The sequence below is a fragment of the Schistocerca cancellata genome, chromosome 5 (genome assembly GCF_023864275.1).
Source record: "Schistocerca cancellata isolate TAMUIC-IGC-003103 chromosome 5, iqSchCanc2.1, whole genome shotgun sequence".
Lineage (NCBI taxonomy): Eukaryota > Metazoa > Arthropoda > Insecta > Orthoptera > Acrididae > Schistocerca > Schistocerca cancellata.
The window spans coordinates 2,537,641-2,551,786 of NC_064630.1; the positions used below are offsets into that span (position 1 = coordinate 2,537,641).

The window sequence follows — 14,146 nt, forward strand, 5'->3', positions numbered from 1 at the left end:
TTTTGCATCCATGATATTGACAAAAGTAATAACTGTGCTGCAATCTTCATAATTATAGATGTTTCAGATAATTTTTGTGTTTCAGCCATCATTTTATCATCTTGCATTGTGGTAGCATTATTCTCAATGACAATCTGGACACAAACCTTTGATCCAATTAATGACTGTGTATGACCAAAAATGACACCTCATCAAGTAAAATCTTCCTTCAAAAACACTGAGCACTTCTCACACATCTGTCTCTACACTTGTTTTGACTTTGTTCAGCTCTCGTTTCTCATCAAGGATTCAATTTCATACAAATCTTTCTCTATTTTTACTAGTAATATTTTATTATTGTTACTGAACAATGGTAGGTCATTCACATCTCACACTATCTTACCACAGCACAAATATGTCTAGCATGTGGTGTGCAATATTTATGATTTTGTGTTACAGATTGTTCACATTCTCCTTCCCTTCTTAAGTACAAATATGTTTCTACCTTCAACTTTTTGCTCTATATTACTAGTAATCAACGATGTTCAATAACTTTGTGGCTACTAGTTGTTACCTCTACACTTACAGAATGAAAAAGTTGGGATATGTTTGTTGCCAGCAGATCTCTTTCCATCACTAACAGGCCACCTAACCAAATGTTAAAGTTTATTTTCAAAAACTGTGTTTCATTATAAGCTCACATGAATGTGTGCCCCTCCCTCCTTCCCTCAAAATATGCGCATCTCCCAGTCTATATATTGTACAATGAAATCTCTTCCTACTCCTTAGGCTTCTCTGCATCATCCCACAACTTTATGTCACATGCGTGGGCAATAGATTAATATTTTTTTGACCACTTTTAGCATTTATGTTCAATAAAATTATCTTACACTTTGCAGAGTTATTGAGTTCTTCAAGGCCACACATCCTCCCCCTCCCCCCCCCACTGACGGACATGACACTACATGACAAATAGATAAGACATTTCATCTCTAAAGTGAGGTAGTTATTATACACCCCCTACTGGATTGTGGTGCACAGCAACAGTTGCAAATGATATTATAAATTATCCAGAAACTACCTGATATGTATCCCACATAGTCACAAAGCACCATCAACTTCCATGGCATATGGCAGCAGAAAACACACCAGAGTGTTTAAAAACAGAGCAAGCAGCTCAGCAGTCTGCCTGCATTTATGAAGCTGCTGGCCCTTAGTGATTTTCCTACCCTGACCAGCTGATTCAATGCCCACTATGGAGCATGACTGAGAATACGTATATAGATTCATGCAGTTCATGTAGCCGCATGAAACAATCTTCAAAACTCCAAGCAAGTGTTTGTGGGATGTGATGGTCCAGATGCAACTAAAACTAAATACAAATAACAATGAGCTATGAGCAAGTACTGAAACAGTGTGGCTCCTGATGACAAAACAAATAGAAATCAGAGCCTTAGTATGAGGTTGTGGATGGGGGAGGGATGGAAGACACTAATGCTGATAAAACAGTGCCGCTATATTTCACATTGTACATTTTTTCTTATTTGTCTACCTCTCCACCTGTTATAGAAATTCTTCAATGCTGTTTGTTTATTTCTACTTTTTGCTGTGACAGACAGGCTTGCTTTCTTCTCCCACATCCATCATGTTATCTTCAACCATTATAGTAGTTGTTAGCAGCAGTTTATAATAAATCACCAAAGTTACAAACACAGGAAATTCCACTACAAGTGTGCTTCTGTGTCTAAAGTTTACAAGTTTCATGACTAATAAAGATAGTATCATTACTGTACGTACGTACCTGATAAACCACCACCTTTGACTGCAAGTCGACACTGCTTATTCTTTTCATAGCTAATTTGGCAAGTTCCAAATTATCATTTGGTACAGGGTTTGGTAGTGGCCACGGAGATAAGTTTTTAAATTTTGGCATCCAGTACATCATTCTCCAGTATTTACGTACTGGATGCCCTCTCCTACCAAAAATATTTATTAGAATTGTTTCTAACTCTGCATCTGGCATAACTCCTGCAAGCAAAATACATCACAATTGAGGCACTAAACAATAATTATCAGTTAACATCTGTCATTACAATTAATTACATTGGAACGAGCTGTTGAGAAAAGCAATGATATTAGCACGTAAACTACTTCATGGTTGTCTTTGACTGCTAAATTCTTTATTTGAACAACCCACTATAGCAATTTCGTACATATGGCCATTATCAAGTCGACATAACTGTGCTTTACCACATGTCAAAACCTAAAAATTATCTGACTTATATGCATGTCATCACATTTGTGCCTACCTAGCTTGCAATAGTGGATTGTTCAAATAAATAATTTTAGTCAGAGGTGACCACAACATTGTTAATAATAATAATAATAATATACATAAACTACACTCCTGGAAATTGAAATAAGAACACCGTGAATTCATTGTCCCAGGAAGGGGAAACTTTACTGACACATTCCTGGGGTCAGATGCATCACATGATCACACTGACAGAACCACAGGCACATAGACACAGGCAACAGAGCATGCACAATGTCGGCACTAGTACAGGATATCGTAGAGATGCTGGATGTAGTCCTGTGGAACGGCTTGCCATGCCATTTCCACCTGGCACCTCAGTTGGACCAGCGTTCGTGCTGGACGTGCAGACCGCGTGAGACGACGCTTCATCCAGTCCCAAACATGCTCAATGGGGGACAGATCCGGAGATCTTGCTGGCCAGGGTAGTTGACTTACACCTTCTAGAGCACGTTGGGTGGCACGGGATACATGCGGACGTGCATTGTCCTGTTGGAACAGCAAGTTCCCTTGCCGGTCTAGGAATGGTAGAACGATGGGTTCGATGACGGTTTGGATGTACCGTGCACTATTCAGTGTCCCCTCGACGATCACCAGTGGTGTACGGCCAGTGTAAGAGATCGCTCCCCACACCATGATGCCGGGTGTTGGCCCTGTGTGCCTCGGTCGTATGCAGTCCTGATTGTGGCGCTCACCTGCATGGCGCCAAACACGCATATGACCATCATTGGCACCAAGGCAGAAGCGACTCTCATCGCTGAAGACGACACGTCTCCATTCGTCCCTCCATTCACGCCTGTCGCGACACCACTGGAGGCGGGCTGCACGATGTTGGGGCGTGAGCGAAAGACGGCCTAACGGTGTGCGGGACCGTAGCCCAGCTTCATGGAGACGGTTGCGAATGGTCCTCGCCGGTACCCCAGGAGCAACAGTGTCCCTAATTTGCTGGGAAGTGGCGGTGCGGTCCCCTACTGCACTGCGTAGGATCCTACGGTCTTGGCGTGCATCCGTGCGTCGCTGTGGTCCGGTCCCAGGTCGATGGGCACGTGCACCTTCCGCCAACCCCTGGCGACAACATTGATGTACTGTGGAGACCTCACGCCCCATGTGTTGAGCAATTCGGCGGTACGTCCACCCGGCCTCCCGCATGCCCACTATACACCCTCGCTCAAAGTCCCGTCAGCTGCACATACGGTTCACGTCCACGCTGTCGCGGCATGCTACCCGTGTTAAAGACTGCGATGGAGCTCCGTATGCCACGGCAAACTGGCTGACACTGATGGCGGCGGTGCACAAATGCTGCACAGCTAGCGCCATTCGACGGCCAACACCACGGTTCCTGGTGTGTCCGCTGTGCCGTGCGTGTGATCATTGCTTGTACAGCCCTCTCACAGTGTCCGGAGCAAGTATGGTGGGTCTGACACACCGGTGTCAATGTGTTCTTTTTTCCATTTCCAGGAGTGTATATACATATACATAATATAATAATAATAATAATAATAATAATAATAATAATAATAATAATATACATAAACTACATGGCAAGCACCCGTATCATCTAACACAGCCACACATTGACCAAGACGCATCCAACACATGGCTAAGAAAAGGCAATATATACAGTGAGACGGAAGGATTCACGATTGCAATACAGGATCAAACAATAAACACCAGATATTACAGCAAGCATATTATTAAAGATCCCAACACCATAACAGATAAATGCAGACTTTGCAAACAACAAATAGATCGAAATATCCATATCCAATACAACAAATATACAAAAGAAAACAGGAGAAAAAATTGAAAAATACATCCAACTGGCTGAGGAAGTCACGGACATGTGGCATCAGGATAAAGTTGACATTATACCAATTATACTATCAACTACAGGAGTCGTACCACACAATATCCACCAGTACATCAATGCAATACAGCTACATCTAAACTTATATATACAACTACAGAAATCCGTAATTATTGATACATGTTCAATTACCTGAAAGTTCCTAAATGCAATATAACATATACCGTACAGTTAAAAGGAAGTGACGCTTGATCAAGGTCCGCGACACTTTCAGTTTTTAACCAGACCTAAGATCTGAGAAAGGAAAGAAGATAATAATAATAATAATGAAGAAGAAGAAGAAAATCTCCACCATGAGCTGTCTCCTTTCATATTTCACGTAAGTAATGACAGCAATCAAAAAACCTCTTATTATTTTGTTTTTGTTCACCCCGTGGAGGCCTGGGAAGAGAATAGGCCTCCGGTATGTTCTGCCAGTCGTAAAAGGCGACGAAAAGAACGAACCACTAATATGGCTAACCCCCCTTTTAGTGTGATTACTTGGTTCAGGACAGAACTAAAGAAGCCTCGGACAAGCGCCGTCATGGTCGGGGACGACGCTTGAACCCTATGCCCGCCCACAATGGTAACGACACTGCTAGCCAACTGGAAAATGTTTTAAATCCAAATAGAGGTGTTTTGCAGGATATGCTTCCTGCAACCACCCTAGAAGGAAAACAAAGACAGAGGATGAGATGGTCAGATGAAGTTAATCGACACCTCATGTACTGTTATTACCAAGCAACAAACCTAGGAACCAACACAACTGGATACAGATCACAAGTATTACCAGATACCCAGAATTAAAATTTTTAACAGAACAACGACTAGCTGATCAGATCCATGTAATAATCAAACATAACAGGATACCCCAGTCAGAATTAGAAAACATCAAACAACAAGTACAACAAATACTGGAACAAAATAATGTGCAATCAGAGGAAGAAGAAAATACAGTAATGGACTCAAACATCCCAGAGCAAACAAAGACCAACATGCATCAATTAAACAATCAGAGGAAAACGAAATCTTAAGACAGCCACCAGAACAAGCACAAATAGAACACGAAGTGACACACATGTTAGATATAGAAGAGAAATTTCAGCTGACATATATAGAATACAAAGACACAAACACAGACATTAGACCATTCTTGCATAGACCACAAGATTGAAACAACAATAAAAACTATCAACACAATCATACACAACAAAATAAATGAAAACACAACCATGGAAGAGTTACAACCACTTGTTTATATAGGAGCACTCACTACACTAAATATACACACTAGGCAGAGATCAGAACCAACCAACACACAGAAGAAACCCACAAAACCAGCATGGCAACACAGGCTACAGATCAGAATAGAAAAACTGAGAAAAGACATTGGACAGCTAACACAATTTATAAGAAATGAAATGTCAGAAAAAAAACGAAAAAGGTTAGGTAAAATCTCACAACAAGAAGCGATAGAGCAATTAGATGAAAAGAAGCAGAAATTACAAGCATTGGTCAAACGACTTAGAAGATACAAAAAAAGTGAAAACAGAAGGAAACGAAACCAAACATTCAACACAAACCAAAAGAAATTTTACCAGACAATAGATAACACACACATTAAAATAGACAATCCACCAAGCATAATAGACATGGAACACTTCTGGAGCAACATATGGTCAAACCCGGTACAACATAACAGGCATGCACGGTGGATACAAGCAGAAACAGACACATACAAGATGATACCGCGGATGCCTGAAGTGATAATTTTGCAACATGAAGTCACCCAAGCAATTAATTCTACTCACAATTGGAAAGTCCCTGGAAAAGATAAAATACCAAATTTCTGGCTAAAGAAGTTCACCTCAACACATTCACATCTAACTAAATTATTTAACAATATGAATATAATAGAGGGAAACATTCCACGTGGGAAAAATATATTTAAAAAGAAAGATGATGAGACTTACCAAACAAAAGCGCTGGCAGGTCGATAGACACACAAACAAACACAAACATACACACAAAAATCTAGCTTTCGCAACCAACGGTTGCCTCGTCAGGAAAGAGGGAAGGAGAAGGGAAGACAAAAGGATATGGGTTTTAAGGGAGAGGGTAAGGAGTCATTCCCATCCCGGGAGCGGAAAGACTTACCTTAGGGGGAAAAAAGGACAGGTATACACTCGCACACACACACATATCCATCCGCATATACACAGACACAAGCAGACATTGGCCTTTACAAATGTCTGCTTGTGTCTGTGTATATGCGGATGGATATGTGTGTGTGTGCGCGAGTGTATACCTGTCCTTTTTTCCCCCTAAGGTAAGTCTTTCCGCTCCCGGGATGGGAATGACTCCTTACCCTCTCCCTTAAAACCCATATCCTTTTGTCTTCCCTTCTCCTTCCCTCTTTCCTGACGAGGCAACCGTTGGTTGCGAAAGCTAGATTTTTGTGTGTATGTTTGTGTTTGTTTGTGTGTCTATCGACCTGCCAGCGCTTTTGTTTGGTAAGTCTCATCATCTTTCTTTTTAAATATAAATTATTTAACAGTTACATTGCAGACCCATACACATTCCCTGATACACTTACACATGGAATAACTTATCTGAAACCTAAAGATCAAGCAGACACAGCAAACCCAGCTAGATATCGCCCCATAACATGCCTACCAACAATATACAAAATATTAACTTCAGTCATTACACAGAAATTAATAACACATACAACACAGAGCAAAATTATAAATGAAGAACAAAAAGGCTGTTGCAAAGGAGCACGAGGATGTAAAGAGCAACTGATAATAGATGCAGTTGACATATCAAGCTAAAACTAAACAAAGGTTGCTACACTACGCATACATTGATTACCAAAAAGCTTTTGATAGTGTACCCCACTCATGGTTACTACAAATATTGGAAATATACAAAGCAGATCCTAAATTGATACAGTTCCTAAAAACAGTAATGAAAAATTGGAAAACCACACTTAATATCCAAACAAATTCAAATAATATCACATCACAGCCAATACAGATTAAGCGTGGAATATACCAAGGAGACTCATTAAGATCTTTCTGGTTCTGCCTTGCTCTGAACCCACTATCCAACATGCTAAATAATACAAATTATGGATACAATATTACTGGAACATACCAACACAAAATCACAGATTTGCTATACATGGATGATCTGAAACTACTGGCAGCAACAAATCTACAACTCAACCAATTACTAAAGATAACAGAAGTATTCAGCAATGATATAAATATGGCTTTTGGAACAGAAAAATGTAAGAAAAATAGCATAGTCAAGGGAAAACACACTAAACAAGAAGATTACATATTGAATAACCACAGTGACTCCATAGAAGCGATGGAAAAAACAGATGCCTATAAATATCTAGGATACAGACAAAAAAATAAGAATAGATAATACAAATATTAAAGAAGAACTAAAAGAAAAATATAGACAAAGACTAACAAAAATACTGAAAACAGAATTGACAGCAAGAAACAAGACAAAAGCTATAAATACTTATGCTATACCTATATAGACCTACTCATTTGGAGTAGTGAAATGGAGCAACACAGACCTAGAAGCACTCAATACACTTACATGATCACAATGCCATAAATATAGAATACATCACATACATTCAGCAACAGAAAGATTCACATTAAGCAGAAAGGAAGGGGATTTATCGACATAAAAAACCTACATTATGGACAGGTAGACAATTTAAGAAAATTCTTTCTAGAACGAGCAGAAACTAGCAAAATACACAAAGCAATCACTCATATAAATACATCGGCTACACCACTGCAATTTCATAAACACTTCTACAACCCTCTAGATCACATAACATCAACAGATACGAAGAAAGTAAATTGGAAAAAGAAAACACTACATGGCAGGCACCCGTATCATCTAACACAGCCACACATCGATCAAGACGCATCCAACACATGGCTAAGAAAAGGCAATATATACAGTGAGACGGAAGGATTCATGATTGCAATACAGGATCAAACAATAAACACCAGATATTACAGCAAGCGTATTATTAAAGATCCCAATACCACAACAGATAAATGCAGACTTTGCAAACAACAAATAGAAACAGTAGATCACATCACAAGCGGGTGTACAATACTAGCAAATACAGAATACCCCAGAAGACATGACAATGTAACAAAAATAATACATCAACAGCTTGCCTTACAACATAAACTTATAAAACAACACGTTCCCACATACAAGTATGCACCACAAAATGTACTGGAGAATGATGACAACAAATTATACTGGAACAAAACCATTATAACAGATAAAACAACACCACATAACAAACCTGACATCATACTCACCAACAAAAAGAAGAAATTAACACAACTAATCGAAATATCCATACCCAATACAACAAATATACAAAAGAAAACAGGAGAAAAAATTGAAAAATACATCCAACTGGCTGAGGAAGTCAAGGACGTGTGGCATCAGGATAAAGTTGACATTATACCAATTATACTATCAACTACAGGAGTCATACCACACAATATCCACCAGTACATCAATGCAATACAGCTACATCCAAACTTATATATACAACTACAGAAATCCGTAATTATTGATACATGTTCAATCACCCGAAAGTTCCTAAATGCAATATAACATATACTGTACAGTTAAAAGGAAGTGACGCTTGATCAAGGTCCGCGTCACTGTCCATTTTTGACCAGACATAACGTCTGAGAATAGAAAGAAATAATAATAATAATAATAATAATTAAGAAGAAGAAGAAGAAGAAGAAGAAAATCTCCACCATGAGCTGTCTCCTTTCATATTTCACGTAAGTAATGACAGCAATCAAAAAACCTCGTATTATTTTGTTTTAGTAGCTTCTCTTACAGTTATTATATTATTTAAACAAAACCTGAGAAACTAAATAACAGATTTCTAATTAGCTTATAATTATGTTACCCATTGTTAAAATTCTTTAAAAATACATGGGTCACCATTAGAATTCTGTGCAAGAAGCTAAAATGCTGTGGCAATGCAGGCTTTCTTGGCAGATTTTAGTTATTGATGAAATCTTCTCCGGTTATTAGCTGAGTCGTGGCACAGTGTTGTCGCAACATTTTGACTAGTTTCCTGTTTGTCATCTTCAGGTGAACAGTCAGGTTTATGTTCAGTTGGTTCCTTTATAACTGCTGCCACCAAGGCGTTATTCTTCAACATTTTGACTGTCTCAGGCTATATACGCCTTCCGTGAGAACGACGACAGTCCATACTGACAGCTGACAAAGGCTGTTACTGTCAGACGACTATTGGCAGAAGATTGAGATGCTACTAAAAAATCCAGCATATGAGCAAGTGAAGAAGGATCCTACATTAGTTTTGACAAGGAAGGCCACCACCTTCATCAACAACTCACAAGTCGACACGGATAAGGTCAGAATGCTGCACTCCAAAGTGTCGGCACCACTATCCCCAGATCCCCTTCCCTTCCACTGTGGCTCGAAGGGCCCTCACCTCCGGCAGCAATGTCTCTTCTGGAACACTGCTAAGTGGCCCACCCATCGGGCCGCCAGCAGAGGAGTCTGTGGTTTAGCAGCTGTAAAGGAACAAACTGGACACGAACTGCACCCTTCACCTGAATATGACATAAGATGCCACGACCCAACTGATAACCCGAGAGAATTTCATCCACTTCCTTAAGTCCTTGATCATTACCCACAAGTTTTTAATCTACGACCTTGTATGCTAAAATTTTGTAAATCATTTTACCCTTCCCATTTAAAGTTACCTTGGATGGATGCTTGAGATGTTATGGCATGGAGTACAAAAAAAATTGTCAACTGACGGTAGCAGGAAGTACAAAACTCGTGCATCAGAGATATCTATCACAGGCATCTGTAGATGCAAATTTCACAGACTGCATAAAAGATAAGGTCTTAATAAAGTACAGAAAACAAATGCACCTAGAAAGTATAGATATCTGTGCTCTACTGCGAAATCTACATCTAAGAAACATCTAAAGACTGCAAATTTTCAGCTACCAACAACATGCAACACTTCAAGCAATTGTGTGCACTAATTAAACATAATAATGTGATTTGTTAACACTGAACATATATTTAAGTGGTTGGAAGTCTTTTATGAAGTTATTATCTGCAGTGTAGTCTTGTAGGGAAGAGAAATGTGGATGCTGCAGAAAAATGCTTAAAATTAGATGAGCATTAGGTTACAATCACTGTAATGGTGACAGATGTTAAGTTACTCCCTATCTTCATTACTGTCTTTTCTAGTTTATTTTTGCAGTCATAGGACTACTGAACACAAGTACTGAGAGCTTACATAGAGATCACACTTTGTTATGAAAATAAACAGACCACATATCTATTAAGAATCCATCTCTCTTATATGTCCAAAATGTCTCTTATACGTAGCAGAATAATGAAGTCATTTAATTAAAGAATGAAAACTGCCTCTGTGAAATGGTAACACCACAAGTTAAATTACCATTATTATTGTACTTTTTACACGACACTTCCCTAACAATGCCTACAGTCATCCGGTCCTGTTTAACAGCTGTGTTTGTTACAGATGTACACAGAACCAATCATTGCTACATTGCATTTTCCACATAAATTAAACAGGTGAAACTCTCAATATGAAACAATGGTAACTTCACGTTGGAATATTAACAATATTAGGAAAAGGAAAGATTGCTACTCACCGTAAGAGTTGCAGACAGGCACAAAAACAAGACTATTACACATAATAGCTTTTGTTACACATTAATTATAGTGTTGTGTGTGTACTCGTGCACACTCTTTGCCGAAGAAGGCTTTCGCTGAAAGCTATACTGTGTAGCAGTCTTTTCGCTGAGCCTATCTGCAATTCAGTGGGTCATCTTTACAGTGAGTGGCACCTTTCCTTTTCCAAATATTGTTGCTACTCTCAATATCTTTCTCCACGACAATTACTACTTCTAAAGCACAACACTGAATGTACGTTGCTCCCCACAAAATTATTGATTCTCCAACAAGACACTGCATCAACCATAAATCTCTTAATTCCAACACCCTTTTCACAAAATAACTGGAATACTTTTCTCCTATAAACCAATGTAACACTCTTGACTATTAATTCCACTTTCTACCCGATTTACATATTACATATCTGCAGTGCTGCGGCACGCGACTGCTTCGTACAGAGGCCGGACAATGGCTCCTTCTTCCACTAGCACTGGGGTTTTGTTGTCTTTACATTAAAGATAATGCTTTCACAGAGAAAAGGCACACTCGATTCTTAACATTCCAGGAGCCAGCGATTAAGTAAGGAGTACAATATCGAAAGTTAAGACAGCAAAATTAGTAGTACTCCTAACGTGGGTGGATCAAGTAACTAATACAGATGTACTGAATCAATCTGGGGACTCGTTTTTGAGGCATCAGTGTAGAGCCAGTCTGGTAATGGCAGAAAGTTGGGGGTAAGGGGCAGGGGGGAGAAGAAAACTGTAAGAGGACATCAAAGTCTGACTTCACTGAACAAGTCGAAACGGCACTAGGTGTGGAGGTGTGAAGAGGCTTGTACAGGATAGACTAGCATGGAGAACTATGTCAAACCAGTCTTTAGACTCAGAGCCACAAGAAACAAGAAAAGTAAATTTAAACTTCACTGAACATATGAGTATTTTGTTAATAATAGGTAATAAATGTAAAACAAAACATTCCAAAAAACAAACATTACAAAACAAGATAATGGTCACTGGGGAGCTTCTGAATGTGAGCTTTCAATGTGTTACAGAAATTTTACAAGGAATGCAGAATAGAAAGCACTGAACAGTAAGAGCCGTAAGCTGCGAGCTCCTGTCCTTCACAGTGATCACTCATACCCCTCATATGCCCATCGAGCCCAGTAACGACACTAAATGTGAACGACAATAGGACACACTGGTGGCCATTCTAGACCCCCTGAAAAACTAACAATTTGTCAGAAAAGTTCACTGTAGACTGTATCTATGTGTTTGTGTAATTAGCTGTTACGCTAACAACTGGTTTTGAGGACAGGTAAAATCTAAAATTAATTACTTATGAAGTTCTGTGCCTCCTTTATAGTTGCTTGGCGTCCATTCTGGTTGATTCCACACATGTTGTAAGTAAGGTTTTCATTTTTAAGAATGAACTATGAACTGACCAGTTACAGGAGTTTGCTCTTCGAAAATATAACTCAACTTTTTGTCACAAACTAAATCGCCTCAAATCAAACAGTTCACACCACTGACAACTCCATAGTGTTTCTTTCAACAGCCATCTTCCAACTAATTCCTCCATCATACTACACTACTTGGCAGTTGCTAAGGACAGAAACATCATTGGACAGGATCAATCACAAGCAATGATGGACACCGTGAAACATAGCACATATGTAATGGAGGTGGAGTGGTATATTTATAATGAAAAATGGTACAGATTTAACCACATGGGAAAGTAGGATATCGGACATAAGTTCACGTTTGACACAAGTCAGACTCTCAACATAATGGTCAATATTGAAATCTCAGTAAGGAATACACCTTTCTCAGCAGTAATGCACATTATTCACCTGTTATTCATGCTGGCCACCAAACTGTTGAGGAGTCCTTGGGGCATATTGACCCACTCCTCTCTCAAGACAGTTTTCAGTTCTTGCGTGGTTCGGGCACGGGGTGCTAAGTGGGAAACATGCCTGCTGAAAGCATCCCAGGCATGCTCTATAGGATTTTGGGCTGGAGAGAGTGTAGGTCATTCCATATGTTCAATATCTTCATCTTCCAGTGTGTCCAACCCCCTGCAGTACTGAGTATGCAGGCATTGTCATCCGTACACAAAGTAGGGGCCTACCACACTCCTGAAAAGCCAGACATGATCCAGAATAATCTCCCTGGAATACTGCTGTGCTGTAATAATACCTCGCAGAAAGACATGCAGCAGTGTTTAGCAAATGCGCATAAGTCTGCTCAAAACATAATGCCTAGCCCGTACTGCAGACTTTCACGAACATTCCATGGTGTGTAAAATGTTACGCTCTCTCCTCATTAACTGGTGGCCAGAATCACATACCACAGTGAAGTGGGATTCATTGGAGAACATCACTCTGAACCAATGTTACTGACCACAACCAACATGCACAAATTACTGAATGCATACAGAGTGTTTGTACACATGTTCACTGCAGTTAACACATCCTGCCCTCTACATTTCCTTTTACTTCATTGCTTGGTTGTTCTGTAGCAATTTTTGGTTGCTCCTTATCAATTGTCAAGCAGTGTACTACCACCCCCACTACTACTGCTACTGCTACTACATAACTCATATAAAATAAATATCAGTAACAAGTTGCAGCTCAGCGATATTTGAATACATTGCTGTTTTACATCCAAAATATTTCTTTCACAGTTAAATACTTTGTGTTCAATGTTTTCGAAACAAATTATACACATTAGAATAATGGCAGTAATTTAATTTAAAATTACAACTTAAAATTATACTGCAAATAAATCTTCTCCAGTTGTACATATTAGTTTTATTTATGAAAAAAAAGTAAGAATAAATTAGAGTTTTAGAGTTATGATTTTGATTCCAGCAAATCACCTCATGAATTTAATGAGAATATCATATTACATGGCGTATGACAGAAAGCGCTCCCCCCCCCCCCCCCCCCTCCAATGAACCATGGACCTTGGACCTTGCTGTTGGTGGGGAGGCTTGCGTGCCTCAGCGATACAGATGGCTGTACCGTAGGTGCAACCACAACAGAGGAGTATCTGTTGGGAGGCCAGACAAACATGTGGTTCCTGAAGAGAGGCAGCAGCCTTTTCAGTAGTTGCAGGGGCAACAGTCTGGATGATTGACTGATGTGGCCCTGTAACACTAACCAAAACGGCCTTGCTGTGCTGGTACTGCGAACGGCTGCAAGCAAGGGGAAACTACAGCCGTAATTTTTCCCGAGGGCA

The 14,146-nt window shown here is 39.6% G+C and overlaps 1 protein-coding gene across 1 annotated transcript in view; it reads right to left on the reverse strand.

The window, feature by feature from the left end:
• Positions 1 to 14,146, reverse strand: part of LOC126187402 (evolutionarily conserved signaling intermediate in Toll pathway, mitochondrial) — a 92,588-nt gene that overhangs the window by 49,300 nt on the left and 29,142 nt on the right. The window contains exon 2 of the mRNA XM_049928465.1: positions 1,781 to 2,007. Within this exon, the coding sequence (XP_049784422.1) occupies positions 1,781 to 2,007 (227 nt within the window). The remainder of the gene's footprint in view (positions 1 to 1,780; positions 2,008 to 14,146) is intronic.